General features: G+C 41.6%; 1 protein-coding gene across 1 annotated transcript; it reads right to left on the bottom strand.

The window, feature by feature from the left end:
- Window positions 1-327: 327 nt before the first annotated feature.
- Window positions 328-24,470, bottom strand: arhgap23a (Rho GTPase activating protein 23a). The gene is given in 25 exon segments (XM_077733753.1): window positions 328-3,147; window positions 3,987-4,018; window positions 5,611-5,704; window positions 5,768-5,809; window positions 5,883-6,008; window positions 6,451-6,540; window positions 6,617-6,690; window positions 6,755-6,833; window positions 7,123-7,275; window positions 7,362-7,480; window positions 7,698-7,816; window positions 7,884-7,945; window positions 8,055-8,363; window positions 8,477-8,614; window positions 9,101-9,140; window positions 9,214-9,286; window positions 10,636-10,791; window positions 12,710-14,285; window positions 15,176-15,230; window positions 15,665-15,743; window positions 16,494-16,586; window positions 16,894-16,918; window positions 18,682-18,891; window positions 24,140-24,439; window positions 24,441-24,470. Coding segments are annotated over 25 exon segments (5,217 nt in total). The 3' UTR covers window positions 328-2,004.
- Between the last annotated feature and the right edge of the window lie 1,445 nt (window positions 24,471-25,915).

The following is a 25,915-nucleotide window of genomic DNA, read 5'->3' as shown; positions in this document are numbered from 1 at the left end:
TGTGAAAAATACCAATTACAGAAAGGCCTGCAATAAAAAACACAAACCATGTTGTAATGTAACTGGAAATCTGCCATTTTTGGGTCAAAGCCATTTGTCAAATCAGTAGTTCTCCACATTTTAAATAAACAATTCAACCATAACTGATCAGCATCAATTGGGTTTATACTTCTTACATCACATCAAAAAGTTTCAAGTATCCATTATCTTAAATTAAACAGGAAGTCGGCCATTTTGGTTTGGGTCTATTGATCATTGCTGAAATAAAACTGGATGCATACTCACCTAAGTTCCACTGGAGGCCACCACTGAGCAAAAAACACTAGATTTAAACATACTTCTGTTTATTTACATCATATATATATAGTAATAATAAGCTAAGCAGAGTTATACTCATAAGCCATTCCAAAAATGTACACACAAGAGGGGACAATATGTTACATATTTAGTATGTACAACGACAACACACAAGCGACATCTTTTTAGTTTACACCACGTGGGAGAGTGCATAGTGTTTTTTGTATTTTTATTTTTAAATTTTGCCTTATTTTTCCCCTTATCAATTTATGAAACATCTTTGGAGGTGAGCCGAGGAAGGAGAAGGAGGAGGAGATAAGCCGGCACGATACAGTGGAACATTCCAAAAAGGAGGCACTTGTTATGAAAAAAATCGAGAGGTTGTGAGGTTTGAAGTCGCGTGACCAGGAAGTTACGAGAGGAAGTTATCATCACAAGTGACTATCCTGACACAAAAAGGCCTTCGTAAACTGACGTCACGATACAAAATATATATATTCATATGTAATACTGTATATATAAACAAACAATATATTAAGGTGACATTTCAAGTCACGTCTGGAATAGGAAATGTTTGTAAACCATTTTTTTAAAAAAGGAATATTATTAAGGTTAAAAACAAAACATTTATATGTACAATTTAATAATAAGGCTTTGTACAAATGTTACAAGTCAAAAAACAGGAGAAAAGGGAGCAAATTGCGGCCTTGGTTATTTTAGTGCCATTGGCGATGAACGATGTCTGTTGTAAATTTAAAGTTAATTTGTTCTGTTTTAAACAAATTGTCACTGGCTGCCAGCCCTCCCAGTTCAGATGAATTGGGGATCTATCAACCCTCAATGGGAGTCAGAGTAAAAAAAGAAAAAAGCTTAAGATTTTTCCTCCCTCATCTCTCCCCCTAAGATAAAAAAAGCACCATTTCCCAAGCATATTCATGCAGCAAAGAGATCTGCAACTTTGCAAAAGTCTTGGGACACCATCAGAGTGGCACGCATTTTTTTCCCTATTAAACTACTAACAACTCCATTAATGTATGCAAAATAAAACCGTTTGAAATGACAAAAACGTGATCGACAAAAGCGCTGTAAGGTTGGCAGTGAACATTTTTCTTAAATAATTGACATGCTGCTGACTATTGGATTCTTACAGTCAAGTTCAGTTAAACTCATTCAATGAATCATGTTCTCCTAAAAGAAGTTTTTTGAGTGTGTTTTTTCCTCCATACTAAATTCAATATGAATCAAACTGACTTTAAAGGCAAATGTGCTTAGCAAACCATCTTTTTTTAAGCATGCTGGTGTCGCGTCATTTATGTCTTACACTGATTGAATAAAAGGCTTAAAATGAGGAGAAAAAAACTTCCTTGCCTCATCCGGTGTCTGTTGGCTTGATTTCTCCACGAAGGGTTAAAATTCCTGTATGGCGTTAAAAGAGATCTAGCGGTGACCCAAAACTTTTGCAAAGCTGCAGTGGCGACGTTGAGGTCCAAAACCTATAAAAGCACACACATGAAGAAGAAATAACACAGACGAGAAAGCTTTGGCAATGATTTCAAGATTATAAAATAATGGGGGGCGCAGAAGGGTGACCAGCCTGGATTCTTCCTTTTTTTTTTTTTTTTCATCCTGACAACGCATTTCTCTTCAGGGCGTCCCGACTGGGTGAAGGTTTTCATCGTTTGGCTTCCGGGTGACGTGATATGTCGCTTAGAGGTACTGATGGAACCTTGAAGGAGGCATTTGACGGCCAGAAGATCCTCGTTCGGCGCCGTTATCAGCCTGGGGGAGTGCCGTTTTGGGGCTTAGAGGGGAGAGCGGGAACTCTGTCGTGACGAGTGGCGTCCGTTTATCGTCGGTTACCTCGGTGGGTGAAGCCACCACAGTGTGTCGGCGCCAGGCCCGCTTTTTCCGCCGGCTCTCGGGCGACAGCTGCTTGCGCATGCCCACGCTGCGCAGGTCGTCGGCCGAGCCTAAGAGTCGCGCGCGCACCTGCTCCGCCAGGGACTTGGCGACCGGCGCGAAGGAAGCCGCCTCGCCGGATGGCTGGAGCGGCAGCGGTGACGAGATGAGCGGCTTGACGCGTGTCGAACGAAGATTCTCCCTGCTGCTTCCCAGCGAAGTCTTAGTCCTCGTCCCAGGAGCGTCCGGGTCGGGGATATCCGGCAGCTCCAGCCAATGGGCTTTCATCTTATCGCTTTTGAGCTTCTTCCGCGCCAGGGTGTCGCACTGGATGAGCTTGTGCGAGTTGAAGGAGGGGCGTGAGCGCGCCCTGTGGGCGGAAGACGTGGACGACGGCGTGGTGGAACGCGCCCCGCCGGCTTCGTTGTCGTCATTCGCCCTCTCCGCCGGGGTCGCTGTGGGTTTACGGGGTGGCGTCGGAGGCTTCCCGGGTCGCTCCCGTGAAGCGAAGCCGCTCTCATTGTCCGTCTCGCTCACCAGCTCGCTGTGCTCGTCGTCGGCGTCGTCGGCCCCTAAGCTGCGGCCCAAGGTGGACAGCGTGGAGTAGCCCGAGACGATGGAGCGGGCGTCCGCCCTCCCTCCCGTCTCCTCTTCCTCCTTCCCAGGTTGTACCGGTGCTCGCTCTTCTTTGGCCTCTTGTTTCTCCTCTTCGTCCTCCTCTTCTTCGTCGTCGTCATCTTCCTCCTCCTCCTCTCCCTCCGCGCGAGGGGCTCCGACTCCCACTTCCTCCTCCCCCACCTTGACGCGCTCGTGCTCCGAGTCGTCGTCGGTGCTGCTGCCCACTCGCCGGCCGTTGTGACGTTTGCGACGCTTGCGACCCGTTACCGCAGACATGATGGACAGAGTCAGGAAGTCCTTGGCGGTGAGGTCCTTCTTAGACCCCCAGGAGCCCTGAGGAGAGGGCAGGCACAAGGCTGTGTTATGCAACTCTTCTCAAAGTGGATTATTTCACATTTATTTTTAGCAAGCAACATGGCACTTAGCTTTCATTATGCTACTCAGAGGCGCAATCATGTCTCAAAAAAATCATAAAAGCTTGAGTGATAGGGAAAAAAAGCCTGTAACATTCTTTTTATCCCTGTGGATTGCTTCTCGGCACTTTTTCTTTCTATTACATACAATTCAATTCACTGTGGAAACTCCACACATCCGGAAAAGTTCAATATTTCTGGTTGTTCAATCTTTTTCAATTTTGCAAGTTGATTGTTTTCATACATGGATTTTCTAGCGTGTCAAGTTTCAATAGCTTATTACACTGTAAAAAAAATAAACATTTCCTAATGGTCAAGCAAACTTAAGAGTTTAAGTAAACGTATTGACACTTAAATTCCAAACTAAAAATCATTAACCAAGTTGTGTAATATTGAGTTTAAGGCAAGAAATTGATATGACAATTTTCCATCAAAATTTAAGGGCATTCAAGTTTACTGTTTACAGTTTAAACCAAATTGCCAAATAAACATAACCTGTTTCTTTCAGATTTCATTATATGTCAATATTTTGATATAAAAAATGAAAATATTTTTCTATAGTTAAAAAAACAAAGTGTTTGAGAAAAACAGAGATGAAAATCAGAGAAAAATGGAGTTTGGTTTTGTATTCCCCACCTAGGAATTGCTTTTAAAAAACAGTGGTCAGACCTAACACAACAAAAATTAGACTAGACAGTGTTATGGTAGGTCAGACACACCTTAAGAGAACAGTCAACTCAAGCCACGATGAGACGTTACCTTGGATTTGGCGGAGTCACTGTTGGTTGAGTCTGAAAACAAATGACAACACTTAATGACGTGGACAAAAAGTTGTAAATATAGTTTTGGGTGGAGGGCACAGAAACACATATTTATGTGATGCCATCAAAAATGTCCATTGAGACAAGCCCATGTAAGAAATAGGTTACCAGTCATCATTAAAATATAAATATCCTATTCACTCTTTTGACTCTGTCAAAAGAAGATTCTGTCCTGCCCCAAAAGTGTAAAGGCACTTTTGTGACATGGACTATTTGTCCTTAAAAGTCTTAACTAGCTCTGTGCCCTCTGATTTACACAGACTGGAAGAGGATACTGAACAATTTTAATGAGAAAAAGGAAATTAATAGAAAAGGAAACCCCAGAGAGAACATCAACAGTTGAAATAGGTGACAGAACACTGCAGCAATTATAAATTACACACAGGACAGTGAAGGGATCATGCATGCAAACACTTGTCCATTAATGCGAAGGAAAAGTGGCACACAAACACACGTTCTCTCTTTCAGTTGCCGTTTACACGACAACGGTAACTGGGGCGAAAAACAAAGCACTTTCAGATCAGAATCGTTTACACGGAAACCGTGTTTTTGGAGGCTGAATAAGTTGAAAACTTTCCAGAGTGGAAATCTTGACAACACTCCACCCTGTCGTCATCTAAACTATTGAAAACACTAAAGTGAGTTTTGAGTGGCATCTGCAATCCCAACTCTGGAACTGGAGATGGCAGTAATGCTCAAATGTATACAGTAATCCCTCGAATATCACGGTTAATGTATACTAAACTTGGCCGTGATATTTGAATTTTTTTTTGCTGAGTCCCAGTAGCAAAAGTGGCTTCCAATTACAAATTTCAGCGTGTATTTTCACATTTTTATGAACTTTAAAAGAAAAATTATATATATTTTCAGAATTAATAGCAAGGATAATCGCGATGTGGTGAATTCATGATAAGTAAAAACGTGATAAATGAGGGATTACTTTGTTGTCGTGTAAACGTGACGTTTCAAACAGGATTTCTCACTCATATGAACCCACACTTGTGGAAGGCACTTTCACAATCACTTCTGTCTGTCACATGGGTAAAAGTGCACTGTCACCATGACGAAGAGAGAGAAAGTTATACACACACACTTGTGAAACAGTGAAAGCAAAATGCTCACGCAAACACTCCTGGTAGGTACAATGTAACCATGGCACGCACTTAGGAGAGACACATCACAAACACGCACACAAAAACACACACGCATGTGTTGGCGTCCTACCGCAGTGGTTGCTCCATAGGCTCAGCTAAGAAAGTGAAGCAGAGTGAACGTCAGAAGATGAGCGACGTGCAGTAGAAATACAAACAATGAGAGAAAAGAGGATAGAGAAAAAATAAAGTGTGTCTAATTGGAAATTTTTAGGCAGCCGACGCTCCTGCACCACCCAAAAAGGAGAGAATTTGGCAAAATATGAATAAATTGAGTATTTTTTTGGGGGGGTGCACTATTGTGCATCTAATTTTAGTCATCAATTTCCCTCCTTTTGGTTTTTGACGCATCATTAGCATACGCCTACAGCTATTTTGAGTATGAGGAGGAGTATAAGCGGCGCCGCTCACCTGAGGCATCGCCGAGTAGAGCCGTTCGCCCGATGTTGGAAAGTAGGTGGTCGATGTTAGGTGCTGGCTGCACGTCCTCAGTGTCTACCGGCGTCTGTAAAGAAAATATTTTGTTGAGAGTCAAACTCTAACTTCATTGGGTGTTTCTGTTGCATACCTTTTCATCCTTGTCAGGCTCTTCACTGAAAAACCAGAGGTACTGCAAAAACATTAGGAAAAGTGTGTTAGTGCATGTGATGGTGGGAGTCCGTCAATAATTTGTACATGCTTACATGTTGTATGAGCGTCTCCACTATTTTGTAGCGGTCTGGCATGTGCGTGACCATGTCTTTCATGTTGTCCTCAGACGTGCGCACAAGAGTGGGTCCAAACACCAGAGCCAGGTTTCGAGGTTCCATCTACACACCCACAAGATAGAATATTTAGTAGAAATCTGACAATAACCACAAAAATAGTTTTTTTCATTTTCAAACTGTGGTGGTACCACTAATTACGAATTTATTTGGTTCCAGAAGTGTTTTCATAAGTTCATTGTTACATGAAAATGCACTAATTTGTTCCAAGGTCCCCAATACTACCCCCATAAAACCCTTTAAAATTGATTTAAGTATGGCAGTAAGCAAATTTTTGGCAGCTGAGTAAATATACATTGACATGCAGGTAAACACAAAACATAACTTTAAAATTATGTTACATTTTGTGAAATAGCGATCCAACAACGATTGCCTCTTAATTTGGTATTATAGAAGACCAAATCTTCCCATTTAGGGACATTCATTAGTCTACTATGTACAATTGTACTTCCTAAAATTGTGACTGTGGTTCACCAGTAGAACTGACCTTGTTTTTATCAGAGTTATCTGCCACCGTCTTCAAGTGGCACACCAAAAACTTGAGTGTGTGGTAGTAATAATCAGGAAGGTCTCGGATCTACACGCATAGATAATGAGGATGAATCAGAATCAACTAATCCACTTTAAATAAGTCTGAATGCAAATGAATATACCAATTTCTTCATGGTCTTCAGTCTTTCCGATGCATCGTCCATTCGGTTGGCGTCAATGAAATCGTTGTACTTGTCTACAAAGATGACGACATACACACATTATAAGTGAGCGCATATGTGTATGAAGACCGAACCTACCATTAGTAAAGAGAGGTTCCGGAAGTTTCCGGAAGAAAGACTTCAGTAAACTGCTGACGACGTTGAGGTCTTGCCACTTCTGCCACCGACAAAGGAAAGAAAGAGGAGTGCATTAGTATAGTGCTTTTGCATTGCAAAAATGGGCTCAAATTTCCAAACAAATAGATGCAATGCAAATATTCTGACACTTAAATGTCAGCACTTCCCAAAACTGAATGGAATTTGCCAAAAAGAGAACCACAATTTGTCAATTGCATTTGAAAACCAATGAAACTATAGTCGAAAATTTGAGCACTATCATTGGTGGACTTCAGTGTCTTTCTATACATTTGACTGATGAAGTACTTTGTTTGCATGGTATATTGTACCTCTTCTGTTGGGTTGATGTCGAGGCCTTTGTTGAGTTGATCCTGAAGCAGTGATACCATAGCGTTGTTGCCGGGCACGCGGTAGATCCCAGTGTACTCCAGACCCATCTCTTCCACCAGACCACAGCAAATCTCCACAATCAGTGGGATGAACTGGATAAGATCCAGATCAGCAATTAGTATGAAGAATATGATGTGAGGTTTCTTTTGCAGAAAGAAAGAGAAATTTGTCAGCTGACCTTGTTGTTGACACCTGGCTGGCAGTCCTCTAACCTTACACCAAAGGCTTTAGGTCCCGCTTTCTTGGCTTTTTTCATGATGTTGATTCCCCACGGAGACTTGGGTGGACTGCTTTCATCTAAATATAAATTAGACAATATTTCAACACAAACATATAAGAAGTTTCCAGGGTTTAGTCGGAGAATGCAGTACTGAAGAAAACAAAAATATAGACATTTCCAGCAAAAAGCACCCTTAAAAAAACAAAAGAACAATTTTCCTTGGAGAAATAAAGTACTAATTGACAAAAAAAGGCTATTTGTGGCAAGAAAATGACTTATATTTAACATATGAACCTTTGAGATCTGACTTGGGCGAACGTGGTGCTCCCAACGCGTTCTCATTTTTGGCAAGCAGGAAAGGCGGCTTTATGCGGGACAGCCTGGGAGAAGAGTCAGGCTTACTTCCCGTTGGGCTGTAGGAAGGGACAAAGAGTTTAACAAGTTGGAAAAAAGTTGTTGAAATGGAAACACTCGTCTCACCTTTGCTTCCTGTAATCATTCAGCTTTTTATTGATCAGTGCCTGCCTGGAAAAGCCCAGCTCCTGCAACAAACCCTCAATGTAAATCTACTAACACTGCACTGTATTTTCTCATTAGAAAACATCATATTCATTTTTCAATGAACGTATTAAAACATTCTCTCATTCTCACCTCACTGTCAGTCTTGCTGTTTTCTCTGATGACCTGAATCCAAGCCAACATTTGATCTCGATCCTCAGCCTGCAACAGGTACTCGCAGAAATCCTGTGTAGTGAGTCTGAGGGCGTGTTTTCGCTTGGTCTCGCTATAAGCAATGTCCACCAGACAGCCGCGGATGCTGATGGGCTGCTCGTCCTCGGCCCCGCCGCCCAATGTGGCGCCGCGTAGCACTGCCTCTCGCTTATCTTTATACAGGAAGAGCGAGTGCGAACGCAGCACGGAGAAGACGCGCTTCCATGGACGCATCCCACTACCCACTTTCTGTTACAGAAGAAGAAAGAAGAAGACATAAGACCCTACACGATAATGAAAAATGTGCGTTGTTGTATCTTTTCATTTCGGACACAACAAAATGTGAAAATAGCTTTACTCACCTTGCCCTTTTCAGTGAGGATCTGCTTGAAGTGCAACCAGCCTTCTCGCCTCACATCGCTATAGGTGATGGTGCCAAGCTCTGAGGTAGAGTGACGCTTGGAGCGTACTTCCTCTGCTGTGCCCAGGTTTTCAAGAGACTATACACACAAACAGTGTTATTCCATATACGGTACAGATGCCAGTAACAAAAAGTTGAGAGAAAAATAAGTTCACCAAATATTGTTTTTCATTGCAGTGGCATAAAACACACTTTTTTTCCTATAGCTTGGCAAGTGCAACTTCTGTGTTTTTTTTCTCACTAATGCCTGTTATGTTGTTTTTTTTTAAAGCTCATAGGTTAACATGTGCCTATTTAGCCTGTTGTTTTGGCTTATGATCAAATGAAAGATTGCCTTTCCCCAAGTGCGCCTTGTATATTGTTTTTTTCCTATCTTCATTGTGTTTTCATTGGCTGGTGTGACTTATAGTCCGAAAAATACATTGATACAGTTAATCATGGTTGCAAACTTGACAGGCACAAAAGAAGGAGATATTCTCAATTTTACTGCAAAATCAAATATTGCTGGTTTCTCTCATTTTGGTGTGGTAAGAAAATCCCTATCACTTGAAAGACTGTAACTCACCCCATCAGTGAAGAAGCTTTTGACTCTCTTTGGCAGTCTCCTGTTAAAATAAAAGTTTTTTTTAAATGACAGTACTTAAGACCAATCATTACTGTGTATGTGCAATCACTCACGAAAAGATCCGTCCTTCGTCCCGAAAGGCGTTGAGTCCCTCGTCACAAGACTTGGAGCGCTCAGCGGTGATGGCTAGAAGATAGGAGGAACGGCGACCTGATTTAATAGCGCCTTGTTCCACGACAGCACGAACCAGTGGAGAGTTGAAAAGAAAGAAAGAAAGAAATATAGAAAGAAAAGGAAAGATGGATGGATGGATGGGGGAAAAGAAAAGAAAGAACGATGATGTAATGCCAATCACTGCCAATGACGAATTGTGTGACAATGGGGAGGGTGAATGAGCAAAGAAGCAGGAAATTTGGTTGGCGATGAGCTCAAGTGTCCGCCTTGGTGTCTCATTTGCTGATATGCACGTTTAAATCATGTAAAAAAAATAACATGCACATTTTACCAGCTTCTGTCCAAAAGATCTGCAGTCAAAGTTATGTTGCAAACAAGCAGCATGCAAAGTCAGATTTCAAGTGCCAAGTAATGAAGATATAATCAAGCTATTTTTATGTCCAACATTAAGCAACAAGTGATTTGCAAGGAAGAAAGCATTTTTAAGGTAAATTGAAAAAGAATCAAGCCAAGTCTATTAAGCGCTGATTGCTAGAAAATATTTTTCCTCATTCTATAAGTGTGGTTTTCTTTGATGCATGTTACCTATCCTATTTTCTAGACATTTTTTGTAGTTAAATAGTCATAGCTTTTTTGGGCACATACTCTGGGCAAGAAAATGTCAAATTCATAAAATGACTTGACTTGCATGTTTAAAGAGTATCAATGAAAGTATAAGTATGAAACTTAAAAAGAAATCAGTACCGACTGGAAAAGCCCAATATTATAATGTGCACTTCATATAGTGTAATTGTTAAACTAACTAACAGTGATGCTAAAACAGGATTATTTAGCCAATGTTAACATTATTTCATTGAAAGTAAACTCTGTATATGGCAATGCTTACATTTACTCTCGGAAGACACTGACTATTATATGGAAAATTTGGATTTCAATTGATTTGAATTTGAAATTGACTCATTTTCTGTAGAAATGGTCCGAAATTCAAGTGTTGTTTACACTTATTAGAAAGTGAGCATGTATCAATGAAATCAATGATTTGACCACAATATTGAAATATGTTTTTTCCCCTCTCAGAAAGCAATAGTTTGTCATACTTCCCAAAGTAGTAATATCAATAAAAAGGCTCAAAATGCTTTGCTGTAAGGTGACACATAAGAAAAAAAGAAATATGTGTTAGCCTTGAAGCTGATGGCAGCCTGTTGCAACCAAGCATACCTGAAGTTCCTAAAATAAGAAAAAAAACAAGCTTTTTCCCTGTTAAGATAGAAGCTCGCAGCATTCCAGATGCAAGGCATGCAGCGTTGACGGGAGGAGGGTCAGGTAAGATTGGGGGAGGAGGGGGTTGTTGCCACACTCACTGCAATCATGTGAGAAGAGCCTAGTTGCAGGAAAGGTGAAGGTAGGGGAAGCGGGGCTGGCGACTGCGGCCGGCGCCGAACTCATGCCACTGGAGACCACCGAGGACGCCGGCACGTGGCGGGCGCGCAAGTCAGCGCCGGGGCTGGTGGGCTCATCTGTCGGGAAGTCGGGAAACGACGGAAGCGCCAGGAAGAGAGGAGGAGGAAGATGGGTTAGGTGTTAGGAGGGAAAGGATCTATGATAAAGAGGTGTTAAGAGGAAGGGGATTTTATTTTGTAAAGAAAGAGTATTTCATTTTTTTTTTTATTCTTCTTGCAGTTTCATGGAATGCAACATGCAACCATGCTGCAGTGCATAAAGTAGTCTTTGCTTTAGAGTCATGGTCTAATACTAATATGAATATTATTATTTTTGATCATACTTGATCAGATTTGTCATGATAATGCAATGATGACTACCCACCTGGAAAATATTATGTTAAAAAAACTTGTGTGAGAAAGATTTTAGGATTAAACTATTCTATAACTTGTATTTAAGGAGATGAAGAGTCAGTCCACTTTCCTCAATGTAGAAACAACAGAGGGCAGCACAACACTGCGGCTGAGGCAAGGAAGGAAACATTTGCAATCTGGGCATGACGAATCTGGCTGTGTTTAAAAACCAGCTCAGAAATAGCTTTGCTGCGGCTTTAAGGAAGGCCGTCATTAACAGGCAGTGAAGGAACACACAGAAACGCAAAGCCCACGTTGTCTATGAGGAAAAAACAGATGTTGGATTTGGTACACCATTTGAATTTTCTCGAGGAAATTTGGGCGCCATGATCCTCATGGCAATAATTGGGTTGCCAATTCCAAAATGGCATTAACCTCTCAACCAGAACCAGTTCGGCCAGTTGACATTGCGCTGCCTTTGCAAAAAAAAAATGCTTTGTGGTTTGAAGTAGTCTAAAGAGTCGATGGGAAATACTAACAAAGAAAGTACTCATTTGGAGTGTTTTGTTCGGGAAAATCCGATGTCCGAACCCTCAGAATATCTGAAAAAAAGCCCCCTTGGTTTCCCGTATTCAAGCCACGTTTAGCCAAGGGCTGCAGTCTTTCGCCTCCTCAACATATTGTTGGGAATTTCAGTTATAGCACTTTATGTGGTTGTTTACTCAATCAACATATAGCACTATCACACCAAAACAGGGGTAAAATAAGGGGGTGCCGAGGGTGTGCTTCCTACAGAAGGTGTAAAAACTTGAATGCATGATAATGTTGACTGAAAAGAAAAGAACATTGTCTGACTTTTGTTTCTGACAAAAGCATGTGAATGGGGAACATTTTCAGTTTACAGCAGCGAAACATGTCAGGACCTGCTGTGATTTGGTTGTCTGCTTTTGTGTAAGCAAGAATGCAAACTCAAATGCTTTACAGCAACGCCTCCTTGTCAATTTTCACACCCCAAATGATTTTCTCTGGCTGAGTTGGGGCTTATCCCAAGTTTTCTCGTGAGTTATCTGATGTGGACTGATACTCTGACAAGATATTACCAGCAGTTTTTCACTGTGTGCCCTGTGTTAGGCTATACAAGGAAGTCAAAAGCCTGCAGAGTCAAAAATGCTTCTGTGAATCAGGCGCGAGTCTAGACGTGCCTGGGAGAAATTTTTCTGTTTGCCAAACACGATTAGAAGTCAGCCTGTTTTCATTGTTATGATTCCTTTCATCCGAGGAAAATCCCAAGATTTACTGTACACAGTGTAATAAATAAATTACAACCATGTGGACCATCCTGGTAGTGATGTAATGTGAACAGAATTAGACTAGAATTAGTCAAATGTCCCCTTAAAGAATTTCACTTTTAGAACCTATATCGAACTGTAACTCATTCACCTTTAAAAAGATACAATCTATTATTTGGGGGACAAATATTCAATACACTTTTAGACTTTTTCTGTCTCTGCCAGTGTTGTGTTTCTTTGAGTAATGTAAAAAAAAAAAAAAAAGACGAGTCACCAAATGAGCGACATTGACCGGAAATTTTGATCTAGGAAGATTTAGGTTAGGACATTTCAAGATTCAATGTGAAACTTACCAATGAAAGGGATAGATGCCAGTGAATCATCCTCCAGGGAGAGGGGGGCAAGGTTGCCATTTGCCTTAATTGGCACTGTGTCTCCCGAAGAGCTGGAGGTGGCTACCGAGTCTGGGGGTTCTGGTGAGAACAAGGAGGGCTCAAGACCCTCCATGGGAAGCGCGTAGTGTGGGTGTCGCATGCCGTGGGCGTTTCTCCGTCCAGTGGGTGGCTTCTGTCGCATCACCACCTCCTGAGTTTGCGGCGTGATCTCCACCGGCCCTCGCTCGTGGTTGGTGGGTCTGTACGCTCTGTCCTGGGATTCGGGTGAGGTGGAAGCCAGTGGGGGTGAGACTGTGGGCGCACCTTCTGGAGGACTGGTGTTCCAGTTTAGATGGGGGCCAGAGTAAGAGGGGTCCCTGAAAGAGTGGGCCTGCTGCATGATGCGGCCTGTCTTACGGTAGAAAGAGGGGCTGTAACTGCGGTAGCCCACTGGCTGGTCGTCCATGCTCTGGCTCGGCGGAAGCCGCCGGTTCTTGGGGGGTGGCTGCTGAGGTTGGGATGAAGAATGGGTTTGCGTGGGGTGTTTAGAATGCTGCTGGGAGTGTCGGGGCAAATGGGGACCTTGCGCTGCAGGGTATGGACCACCGTGCCTCTGGTGGACATCAGTTCTTGGGGGCGGTTTTGGAGGCTGGTGCCACCTCTCGCATCGGGCAGAAACCAGAACTGGTGCTGGCCGGTCTAACATCTCTAAGGAATGTCCGTGGCGATCAAATTGCACCAGGTGGTTTTCGGAGCGCGTCCTGGTGTAATTGGAGGAAGAATGGACCCTATCTGGACCCCAGTCCGCACACCAGTAAGGTTCTCCGTGGGGCGCCGGTCCCGACTGCTGCAGTAACAGCAGAGTGTCCTGGGAGGCGCTATGGGGCCAGCCACCTGTCCGCTGTGGCTGGGGATGCCTCCTGGAATCGCTGAGGCGGTCCTGGGAATAGCTACGTTGCCGTGTATGTATATTGCGTACGGGGCGTTCTGGCACTTGATTGTGATACCACTCTGAAAGTGCCTGTTGGCAGCGCTCGTTTCGCCCCTGGCCGATATGGGGTAACGGTGGGCTGGTCCAAGCCTGGCCGCTCGACATGCGTGGCTGGGCCTGCGTGGAATTGGCGCCATGGTGGTGATTGGAGTAGTGGACCTGCATTGGGCTAGATAATGGTCCCCCTGATGATGAGGAGGAAGAATATGAGCGACCTCTTGTTTGCCCCTGAGGCTGCTGTCCGGTCATGCCGTACTGGATCTCTTCTGTGCGGTGGGCGGGACTGGTGTGACCCACGCCACCCAGCTCTACAGAGCGCCCGTCCTGCCAACTGGCAGGACTGCACAAAGTGGAGCGGTTGTCTAGGGGTGAGGAGGGACTAGGGGAACCAGGCCAGCGACTCCAGTTATCCAGCTGGTTCTGGCCCAGAGGGGCTGGTGGGGGCGCGCCCGCGGGAGACATGGTCTTTCCGCGGGGGTAGCAGATAGGTGGCGGCGGTGGGAGGTTCTCAGCTCCCCCCGAGAAGGGCTCGTTTCCAGTCAGGTAGGCATCTTGGGAGTATGCCTGAAAGAAGTTTTAAGACAGGTGAAGCGGATTTTTTCGTATCGGCGGTGTGTTTTTACACGCTATGAACTTGTTTGACAACAAGACTATCAAACGAGGCCTCATGCCGCGCTCAAAATGGCAACAGGCTGAGAGATGGCTCCCGGCTTCTGGGCAGCGCAAACACACTAAGTGAGGAAGTAACGACACCAAAACAATCAATTTGCATTTTTAAAAACACACTACTTACATCTTCCCCACCAAATATGTTTTTAAATGAAAAACAGTTTCAGGTCCACCAAGATTCGCCCCAAAAGTTCCATCTAAACAAAGATTCAATCGTAGATGTGTCCTCGACGAACGGTGCTTATTGTGTTGATATATCCAATCTTCTCTACTCTTATTATTTAACTGCTGTCTCCCTTGATCTTGTTTTTTGCTCTCTTCTTACACTCCCTCCCTCTCTGCGTGTGAGTGTCACTCCACCCAGTGGGAGTGCACAGGGAGGTGCAGGAGTAGTGATGTCATGCTAGGAATGTAGTCAATGCAGAAAATGAAGACGGCTTGTAATGCAAAAGGTTAAAAAGACATCTTTTAACTGTGGCTGATTCATGTCCTTGCTTCTAAATAAATGCGCAAAGCTCACCCTGATTACATTACATCTCTGCTTATCAAACTGGACATTTGGACTATGCTGCAGACATTTAAATACAAATCGCGACTGTGTTTTGCTTCCACATGACAAAATTAAGCTGGAATCTGCACATGTTAATGCCTGCAATAAGTTCACCAGAGGATGTTTCTATCCTTGACCCTCTTTTAATAGGATTAAAATTTGTTATAGTGTGTTAATCTGGTCCATATTAAATCAGCTAATTGTGTTTAAAGTTACATAAAATACACACACTTACCAATTGAAGCACATCTTCATCTTTTGGCATAATGGCAAGTTCCAGTACACTTTCACTGTTGAAAAATATGAGATATGAGTCAATGCATTATTCCATAAAGGTTATACAAGTGGCATTGGAAATTTCATTCATTCATTCTAATCCACGTGTGTGGGACCCTATCCATACAATTTTCAGCCAAAAGGCAGACAAAACTCCAGATTGGTCGCCAGTCAGTTGTAGGGAACACAAAAACAGACAAGCTGCCTGCACCAAAGTCAGGCAAAAAGTACTGCTGCACAATCGGGTGGTTAGATCATATTTCCTGGAGAAATTTGCACAGAAAGGCAGACAAGATCTAGTGTGACAGGCCTAATTGCACACGAAGATATGTCGCACTCTCTGGTGTAGAACACTCCTTTTAACATATATTGTTTTGTGTCATCTGTGTGTTTAAGGCAGTTCAACACAGTTCAGTGACTCTAAACATGGCGTGACATGACTTCTCACCTGTTCTGGATGAGAGCGATCACCTGCGAGTACGTCTTTCCCAGCACGCTCTCACCATTTACCTTGACTAGACGATCACCTGACAGAAAAAAGAAGAAAGTTTTTCCCCCTGGAAGTTGTTTAACCAAGACATAGAGGATAACTAAAGGATAACTTATAAGAAACTTGTTTCTGAAGCTAAAGTTTAAAAGGAGATTTTAAGAATGATATTTCTTATCTACTTAATTTCTCCAAAAGTGTAGAATTAGTGCAAGTAGTGGCATATGTTTGCCCTCTACTGGTATGCAATAGTTCAGTTGTATTTAACTTTCAAATAGAACTACTTCACTTTTAATCTTTTAGAATGATATATTTTCAAATATATATTTGGGCTAATATTTGTAACTTAAAAAAACTGAAAAGGAATACTTAAATACAACTATTTGTTTCACACACTTTGCAGTAACATCAGTTATAAAATTGTACCGTGTTATCTGCACTATGAAGCGCACCGGATAAGGCGCACCTTCAATGAACGGCCTCTCAATGTTTTTTTCATATATAAGGCACACCGGATTATAAATTATTATTTTTTTGGAAACATTTGTGACCACATAGGAAAGCTCCTGTGTGTGTCCACGGTGATGTCGTGTTACCACTCGTGTCAACAAAAGTGTTCAGTTTGCATATGCAAAGAGGTATTTGACAGATTGGCGTTGGGTTAGTAGGGAGCTCTTTCTTGGTGTCTACTCACTTACAGAGCATCCCAAAAAACTGTTGCGTCTGGACTAAACAAAACATGTCCACTGTTCAAATTAATTGGGAAGTATTGGCTATTATTCTTCCTTACCGGTGCACAGGCCCGCCTCGTGAGCAGGTCCCTTTTCCCGCACATTCTTCACAAAGATGGTGTCCATCGGCTCCAGACGGCCTTTCTGGAAGCCTGCGTGACAAGGAATAAAAAGCCGAACTCAAGCTAGGAAATGAGCAATGCTGTATAACGGAGCATCATTAGTATTCCTTGACTTAAGACCTTTATGGGTGCATTTCGTCAATGGGTGCTATAGAGGGCGCAGTGAGGCTATAGAGTGGAAGTAACTAGGTTGAATGATGATTTTTTAGGAACACCTTAAGATTTAAATGACAAATAATAGCAAAACTTTACATATTTTAATGACATACTTCAGCCATATCAATAGAATTCAACTTTAATTTTGTATGTGTTTTAATTGTCTGGAAAGACAACTCACCCTTTCCATTGCCGTTCTCCTCATCCTGCAAACAGAAAAAAACAAGTGGACATTAAAAAACACTATTTTTTAGATGTCTACCTTTACTCCAATCACTTCATTCTTTAGTATTAAAAGAAAGTTTCAACAATCCTATGCCAAAATCTGTTCGTGCGGTCATTATGAGGTGTTGAGTGTAAAATATGGGTCACCTTGTATGTATAATTTAATACCTGTTCTTTTGCTTTTAAGCAGTTACAACTTGCAACAGACTTGTAAATGACTTTACAATGATGCAATACACACACACACACACACACACATGGACAAGCTGAGTGGACAGTTTGTGGTGAGGGTGACTGTGGGCTGACTGCAGCCTGGGCTTTAGGCCTCGCTGAGTGAGCTCATTCCAGAGTGGCTGCACACAATGATGGAGGGGCTTTACCGGCACACAATGTGAGCCTGGAGTGGGACCATGAACCCAAACCGCCAGTGGCCCGTAACTCCAACACTGATTTGAAACCTTATCCTTTTCTTGATACTCTATTTCAAAACCCCAAGCATTGTTTGAGCCACTATTTTGAATGTTTTGCCCAGGAAAACAAAATCTGAATCCTGGTTGGAAGCCTTCTTTTAAAACTTGACCTTCGGTTTTCTTGAAGACATTACACGTCTAATTTATTTCAAATGAGGTGGTGGGCTGGCAGTGAAAAACTGTTTTGGAACGTCTTGAAAACCCTTACCTTTACTTGAAACCATAACCCATCATTAAACAGCCCAAAATTACATTAAAAAGAAAACATCTCAAAGCCCTAACCATCTCAGAACTCAAATTTGAAACTTCAACCTTGGCTTGAATGCCCAATTTTACAATTTAATTCATCCAAAATACTATAATACAGCTGCTGGTGTTTTTTTTCTTCCTAAAACACAAAAAATACTTTTTGTACAATATGAAACTCAAGCTTTCATCACTGTATAAATCAGGATTAAATATCCTGAACCAAATATGAAAGTGTTAAATCCTTTCTTACTTTATATTTGACAGAATATACCCTATAGAGCTATCAACTCCCTCTTGTGCGTTTATTTTTTTAGCACACATGGACTCCATTTCATTCCAGCAAAGAATTTGGTTTTTCTTTCCCCGTTCAAAGCGCAAGATAAGGCTAATTGTGGCTCAGCGGCACAGGGTCAACCGGGTTGAGTTGGAGCAGAATGAAACAAAAGCGAAGGCAAAGACCCTTAGCACAGGAGGGAAGGAAAGACTTTTCGCTGTGCGTTTGTAGTTGTGGTTGAGGTGTGTGGGCAAACAAACGTCTCCAGATGTTGAACTCCAAGCCGTACGGAGGCACTTGAGAACAAGACTCCTATTATTACACTTTCGCCAACCCGACAGCTGCACATTGAATGAGGGTCCTTGTTGGCTGCGGTGTTGCTCGCAGCCAGGCAGTACCATGCCACATTGGGACAATAGACCCACTACTGGACTAACTCTGCCGTCATATGCTGGATTTAGACGAGTGGCGTCAAAACTGCGGCCCGCGGGGGTTGTTCTGCCTAACATGCACTTTGTAGCTTATTCATACTGTATGCACATAATTAAATGCTTTCATTTTGTTTAACAAGTGCCCCACAAAACCAGATGTTGGTGAGTTGTGTGAATCACATTTGTTTATTTGCCCCCTGCTGTCGAAATAACGCCTGTGGTAGCCAATGAGTTCATAGGGAACCTTAAAATTCCCCAAATTTCACCAGAAAGTCCCTCAAAATCAATAACAATTCAGTTTTGGGTGAGCCGTTCCTCACCTTGAGATCAGTATGCAGGCTGGACTCGGGTGGGTAAACGATGAAGTGGCGGAGGGTGAAGCCGAATCCCTGCGAGGTCTTGCGGAGGACCAATGTGCGGGGTCCCTTCCACGCCACATTGCCGCTCTCCCTTCCAGTCCGGGACGCCATCGGCGGCCGGGGGTTGTTGTCGGCGGCGGGCGACGAGAGACCATCCCTCCGCCCTTTCGCCTGCGGACGACATGAAAAGAAGGGATTTAATCAATGGAAGGGAGGGTCACATGCCTGACCTTGGAGTTTTGGCGCACAAATTCCCACTCTGTCTCTAAATATGTCATTCCCGAAAGGCTGAGTAAAGAAATCGGCCAAGCTGACAGGCACACGCAAGAACTCTCACAGCCGTGCTGCCCTGAGGACCAACATCTGTCAATCAAACGTCATCACCTGACCAAACAAGACTGTGGCGTTCAAAGATTTAATTGGTTCCAAGTCAGCTAAAGATCCCCAAATAAATGACTGATATGAACGCTTTATCACTTTAGTTTTGATTATTTATTTTTTAATAATAGGGGTGTATTTTGGTCAAAACCAGTTTTTTTTAATAATGAATTGAAAATACACTTAATAATGTATTGATTTCCACTATAATGCACCCCAAAAATCTAAAACAATGCTGTATGCACTGACAAAGTCATCCTTCTGTTCTTAAATCATACTAAAGTAAATATTTTCTCAAAACAATTCTATAACACCAATGAATAAATTAACATTTAGATTGCTTGCTTTTTTTACTGCACTAAACAATCAGTTTCTGAGTAACTCCTTGTTAATGTATTGCCCACTAACATCACCAGTTCACAATGTTTTGAAAGAGAAAAATTTTAGCACAAAAAGTTGTGTATAAAAACACATCACCATGTGATATATTAGCTTTAACAGCCATTCCTATGTTAAACAGACATAAAAAATGTCTGCGTCTGGTCCAAACTTTACTTCTTGACATAAACATCACCACATGACTGACACGCAGGAGACTACACACACACAGAAACATATACAGGTGGCCACACCGCACCGGGAAGTGGCAGGCCATAGTCAGGAAGTGGGCTCGCGTTACAGGGCAGGACAACCAGACGTGCCTAAAAATAACCATTTCCACTCTTCGCTCCTCCATCTTCTGCTCCTTCCTTCCCCAACATGCAAACATTTTTTAGTTTCAGTGCCACTGAAGATAATAGACGCTCAATAAGTGCATGTTTTCATCCTTATGCTGTGAATTTAAATGACTTTTTCCACTACTAGAGGTCCAATTTTAACTGGGAGGCTCGGCAGCATATACACATTAGTCCATTCGCTGCCTATCTTCCTATTTCTACTAGATTTGATGTCATTGGCAGCCAATGGGTTAATAGCATCAAAACATTAAGACTGATAGTCCCATTAATAATATTAATAGTTCCCTTAATTGGTTATTCATGCCATTTTAATTCAATTCATTACATTTCAGGATTATCTGCTGTAAAAAAAATCTGTTTTTCAGAATCTAAAAAAATGGCACTTTCATAATGATGATTATATACCCTACATTCTAGAAAAAAATATTTTTTTAATTATAGTGACTAAACTGAATTGTCTGCATCCTAGTCAAGGAAAATAACATACCTCACTTTGATTTTTTTTTTTAGAAAACCTCTTCAAGTTCCACAAGCACTAACAATGTTACTGTACATGCTTTCTTTTATGAGATACTCATCTATCCTTAGTGAAGATGAAAAGCTTTCATTACACTACAACAGAGATAACATAATCAGATTGCAAAATGTTGCCTGATAGCACCCCTATACATGTGTAATATTTTGTCTTCACTTATCTCAAAGCTTACAATAGAAAGTGAGTGTCTATTTTTCCTTGCACTGTACTACTGCTGCACAAAGATGAGGGGGTTGTCAAGCAAACACTAAAAAAGGAAGTGAAGGAGGGCAAAGGGAGAAATTCCTCAGAGGGAGAGGTTTGGTCAGGACAAGTCAGAACACACGCAAACCCGCACACAGAGAGGAAAAAGAGAATGAAGGGAAGAGGAACAGTATCGGGCCCCGGCCAAAGGGACAAGCTCCGGCACGCCGATTTTCGACCACATGGCCCCGCCCAGCACTGAGAAAAACCGAACCCTGTGATTACCCTAAACACAGAATAGCCCCGAATGTCGGGGTGAGCTTCCCAAGAGCATTGTCGATAAGCTTGGCATCTTGGAAGAGGAATCTAGGACTGTTCCAAAACACAACATCTTTCGGGTTAGGGTTGACTTGATATAAAGTTAAGGGGAAGTCCAAAACTATATCGTTTAGGTAACTGGTCTCTAATTATTTTTCATTCACAAAACATAATACTTGCCATTTGGGAGTAAAACATAGGTTCTGTGAAAACGACATATTTTTGCCCCAAAACCGATAGGTACGATTACAGGGAAGCAATCGTATTCCACAACATACAAGAATGATTATTATTAAAACTATATATCTTACCACTAAAAAACATTGCATTTTGTGGAAAAACACAATATTTGAAGACGACTTTACATCCAAGATGTAATCATCCCTAGAGAACACACTTCCCATTACATTATTCCCTTGTCCTCGATTTGAAGGAAGTTGCTTTTTGCACGATGTTAATGAAAGGAAGGAGGCTCAACCTGAAGAGGAAGCCATTAAAACACAAAACGCAGAATCAGAGGTGGCACATGACTGCCTTCATTCCACTCAGGATGTTTCCCCCCCTTCAAGACCTTGCTGAAAACAGCACATTTTGCACTACAGATTGCAATTTGCAAAAGTTTACGTACATATTTTAATAGCAAGAGAAAGTGAACTTCAATTGAATTCAGGGTGTCCCGTACCTGGTGCCAATAGTTTTTTGGGATACGCTCCAGCACCCCCCGCAAACATTGCAAGGCTAAGCGATACGGAAAATAAATGAGTTGGAAAATCTGATTGCCAGTAAATTCCAAGTTCGTCTAAGTACAAAAATGCTATCTCAATCTCAATGTTATGCTTACTGTGTGACAAATTGACCATATAATATATAAATACATTCATTTTTGTGACTTCCAATGGACAAAAAAGAACAAATGAGTAAAAGATGAGCCATTAAAGCAAAGCTCAGCAGCAGTTCTTTAACAATACTGCTTTTTTGTGTGTTTTTTTTAAAGAGCTGAGAGCTGCAACCTGTTTGAAAAGTAGAGCTTTACGCACACACCGAGACAAATGCTGACGAGCCTTTAATCCCGACGGCCGCCGCTGCCGACGACCCTGCCGGCCGGCCCCCCAGGAGCAACCACCCGGCCAAGAGCGAAGAGGGAAATAAAAAGGCGGGTAATTCCTCAACTGACAGATTCAAATGAGTGTAACTGCAGTGAGGTTTTAATAGCACGAGTTGTGCCAATGTCAATATGAATGTCAGTTGAACCGGTTTCTCCATCACATCATGTAAGTTATACGTTTTGCTGCGGCAAACCTGATTCTCCACTTGTGATGACCGTACCACAGAAATATTTTCCCACCGTTTAATTAGTAATTTGGAAGCAATAAAAACAATATAATAGATAGTTATTTCTCTTATCTCCTCTGATAGTGGACATGTTTAACTCGCTGGGAAAGACTATGGCTTAACTACGACTTAATTGAGGTTGAGTTGTTTAGAGAATGGATGGATGATTTTATTTATTTTATTTAATACTCATAAATATTAGTCGGGATTTTTTTGTAAACACAAGCATTCTCAATCAATATCCCCCCAAAAAATTACAGTTACACCTATATACTTTTAACAATAATACTAGTCTATGCAAACTGATTACTTTTTTCATTCTTATCAATTTTTTCAAAGTACATGCATGTTTTAAAAAAAATGGTTTGCAAAACAAACTGTATTGTGTACCATGTTATGAATATATATTATATTATTAAGCCCCTAACACTTGATATGTACATAATTCTAAAATAATTAAATGTCAAAGTTATAATGCTACTCAGTTTCACAAAAAACATCAATAAAATAGTGGTACTAACCTTGTCAGATGACTTGACTGTTAAATGACAATGACAATTTTAACTACTAGACTATAAATCCTCCCACACAATTACAAGTCATAGACATGAAATATACATATTTTACCACTTTCTAAATATAGCGGATGTAGAAAGAAGCACAATACTTGGATTTATCAATATGTTTGTACTTGAATGTATGTATAATTAGTCCAGATTTAGAACTAGAGTAATTGGAATACATAAAAAATAACTTTAATAAAGATTACCTCAACTGTGACTGTTTGTTTAAGATTACCATTAGTCTTCACCTGACTGTTTTCTTGCTAAAGTCCTTTCTAATTGCACGACAACTTTCAAGGTGACAATTAGGGGTCCGTGAGCTGTCAGAGCTATGTGACTTAGAAGCAACTCAACAACACCCCCCCCCCCAATCCCCTCACCATTTAAGGAGTGGAGAAAAACACAGGAAGTGTGAAAAATGGAGATTATGTGGGGTTGACAGTCTATGATTTTCGAGAATGTTCGTGGGAATTGCTGTCCACTGGGTAGGTTATAGGATACAGGTGGTCACTCTCCTTGGGGGTTTAGGTCAGGCTGTGTGGGTAGATGCTGAACGTACACAGCTGGTATAAATGTGTCTTTTGGAATTTGCAGCTAACTCCAAAAACAAATGTTTACAAGGTAAACTCATCTGAATTACAATGCCACCGTGAATGACCTGAGTTACTAGTTACTTGAGAAAAGAGTGACACTATCTAAAAGAGCTGGAGAAAGTAGGGGTTGGCAAGCAGTTTTTTTTAAACAACCACATTTGTTCAATTTGGGAAACTACAGGAAAGTCTGATGTCAACTTTTGCGTCCTAATTTCTATGGATTTTAAATCCTGGAGGGTATCCAAGATAATTTATGAAAAATGTCTACATTATATACAAATTGTATTGTTTGACACAAAACAATCTGGAATAAATATTCTATATTCAACAAAGATTTTCTTTCCATAAAGTATGACATTTTCTTTTACTTAGTGTATTTTTTGCATAAAACAATCTAATGCCAAAAACTACTATGCTACTTTTTTCATTAGAACTACATTATTCGCAAATACATTTCTTATTTAATAAAAAGTACTGACTTTTTGAAATGGAATTCTACCAAAGTATTAATTTTAAAGACTACACACTGATAATTTCCCAAATACTCAATGCAAATTGCCACAAGAGGTACATATTTTGCCAAACATCAGATCATGCCACAAAAATGCCACTGCCTACATATGCATGTTTGCAATTGAAAACACAATTTTTACACTTAAACGAGCCTTTTCTATGAAAACTAACCCTGGAATCAATATATACAAATAAAATATGTCCTACAGAGACAAATATACCAATCTATAACGTTGTCATCTTGCCACTGATGCGCCCAATCCTTACCCTTAGCTGATGATGCCCAACGACGACGCCACGCAGAACTGCAACCCAGATGCAGCGAGGTTCAGGGGAACTACAGTCTACTCCCACCGGGTTCTGAAAGCTCCAGTCGGACCCGGGCGGCACGGGGCAAGGGAGCATAGCGGCGGGCATGGGGTCACTCACATGCGCATTGCTAACTGAGCGCTTTGGACAAAATCTCAGCAAAGCATCCAGGATTTCAGTAGTCTTCCCTTTCCCATCTCCGGAAGCTTTAATCCTGCACGGTAGCTCTGGATAGAGTCTCTGGAGAGAGAGAGAGTGACAGCGTGGCCGTCCCACTGGACTTCTGCATTCAAAGCCACTGTGTCCACCCCCCAGAGCACACACCCGACTTGTCTCCTCCCCGTTACTCTTCTTCAATGTGTATGGCTAAAACCTGCCAAATCCTCTCATCTCTTGTCAGCATGCGATCAGAAGTGAACTTCCACCAAGCAGAAACAACTCATGTAATCCTTAAAAACATCATGTGGGACTAATGTCCTGGTGGCACGTGTGCTGCATGTGGCTATGGGTGGGTTCACTAAAGAGACACAAAATGGTAGCAGATAGGAAAAGATCCCTATGTCGAAGCGGCATCCAAGGCAGCAGTCAAAGGTTTACAAGCACTTAGAGCACCATTGTATTTGACTACACAGAAAAAAAAATAGACTGAGCCATGAAAAATGACATACATGTCTTTCAAAAGGCCATCCAATCCAATGTTATTTTGGCATTCACCCTAAATATTGTCATCCAAGCTGTTTTTCATTTCACTTAAAACGCGAAATGTTCCCTAACAACTTCACATTCAATACAATACCAACCAAACTGTATTCTTTCACAATATATATTTTTTTTTCTCCACAAAAATGCTGAAAGTCAACAAACAACATTTTAACCCACAAAATATTTCCAGGGTGGTACTGCAGATCAACATGTTCACATCTCAGTTCTGAGTATAAGGGTTCAATCCCAGGCTCTGTGTGCAGTTTGCATGTTCTCCCGAGGGCCAGTGTGGGTTTTCCCCGGGTATTCCTGTTTCCTCCCAAATCCCCACAAAAACATTAAGGCTAAATTGTTAATAGTACAATGCCCTGTGATTGGCTGACAACAAATTCAGTATGTACGCCCCTACTGCCCAATGATAACTGGGATAGTCTCCAGCACCCCCACAGCAATTGTGACTATAATCAAGACAGAAGATGATTGAATTAAAGAAAACCTATTCAGTCAAATGCACATACCTTTTCCTTCTACTTTTGACCGCTACAGTATTTTTTTCCACAAACAATGAATGAGACACACAAAAAGTTCCATAGCACCCCCTTAACTGAAAGGTGAACTTCCCCACTTCTACAAACACGCTCATGCGCTCACTCCTCCTTCCCGCCCCCACATTCAACCGACAAACTTGACAGCAAACTGTCAGGCATTCACATTCTGAGCTAGATTCATTGGCACTTACTGTACGTTTCATGATCATAAGTAGGGCCTTTTTTACAGTAATATTTTACTATGAACTCTTCAGTTCACACACAAATGTGTGAAAAACTTGATTTTTTTTGTTCTGTTTCGCTACTAATATGACCTCACAATGTGGAAAATTGTCTTTACCTGCAAATTTTGTCTGTCACACAAACATATGACATGGGAAAAAGTCAAAAATACCGCAAAAATTCACTTGCCTATACCACACGTATTAAACAATTTGTCTTTAAAAAGGGAGGATAATTAACTTGATGAAAGAGGGATTAAAAA

This window comes from Stigmatopora nigra, chromosome 15, assembly GCF_051989575.1.
Source record: "Stigmatopora nigra isolate UIUO_SnigA chromosome 15, RoL_Snig_1.1, whole genome shotgun sequence".
Lineage (NCBI taxonomy): Eukaryota > Metazoa > Chordata > Actinopteri > Syngnathiformes > Syngnathidae > Stigmatopora > Stigmatopora nigra.
The sequence above is the reverse complement of the archived record's forward strand: the minus strand, read 5'-3'. Positions and strand labels throughout refer to the sequence as shown.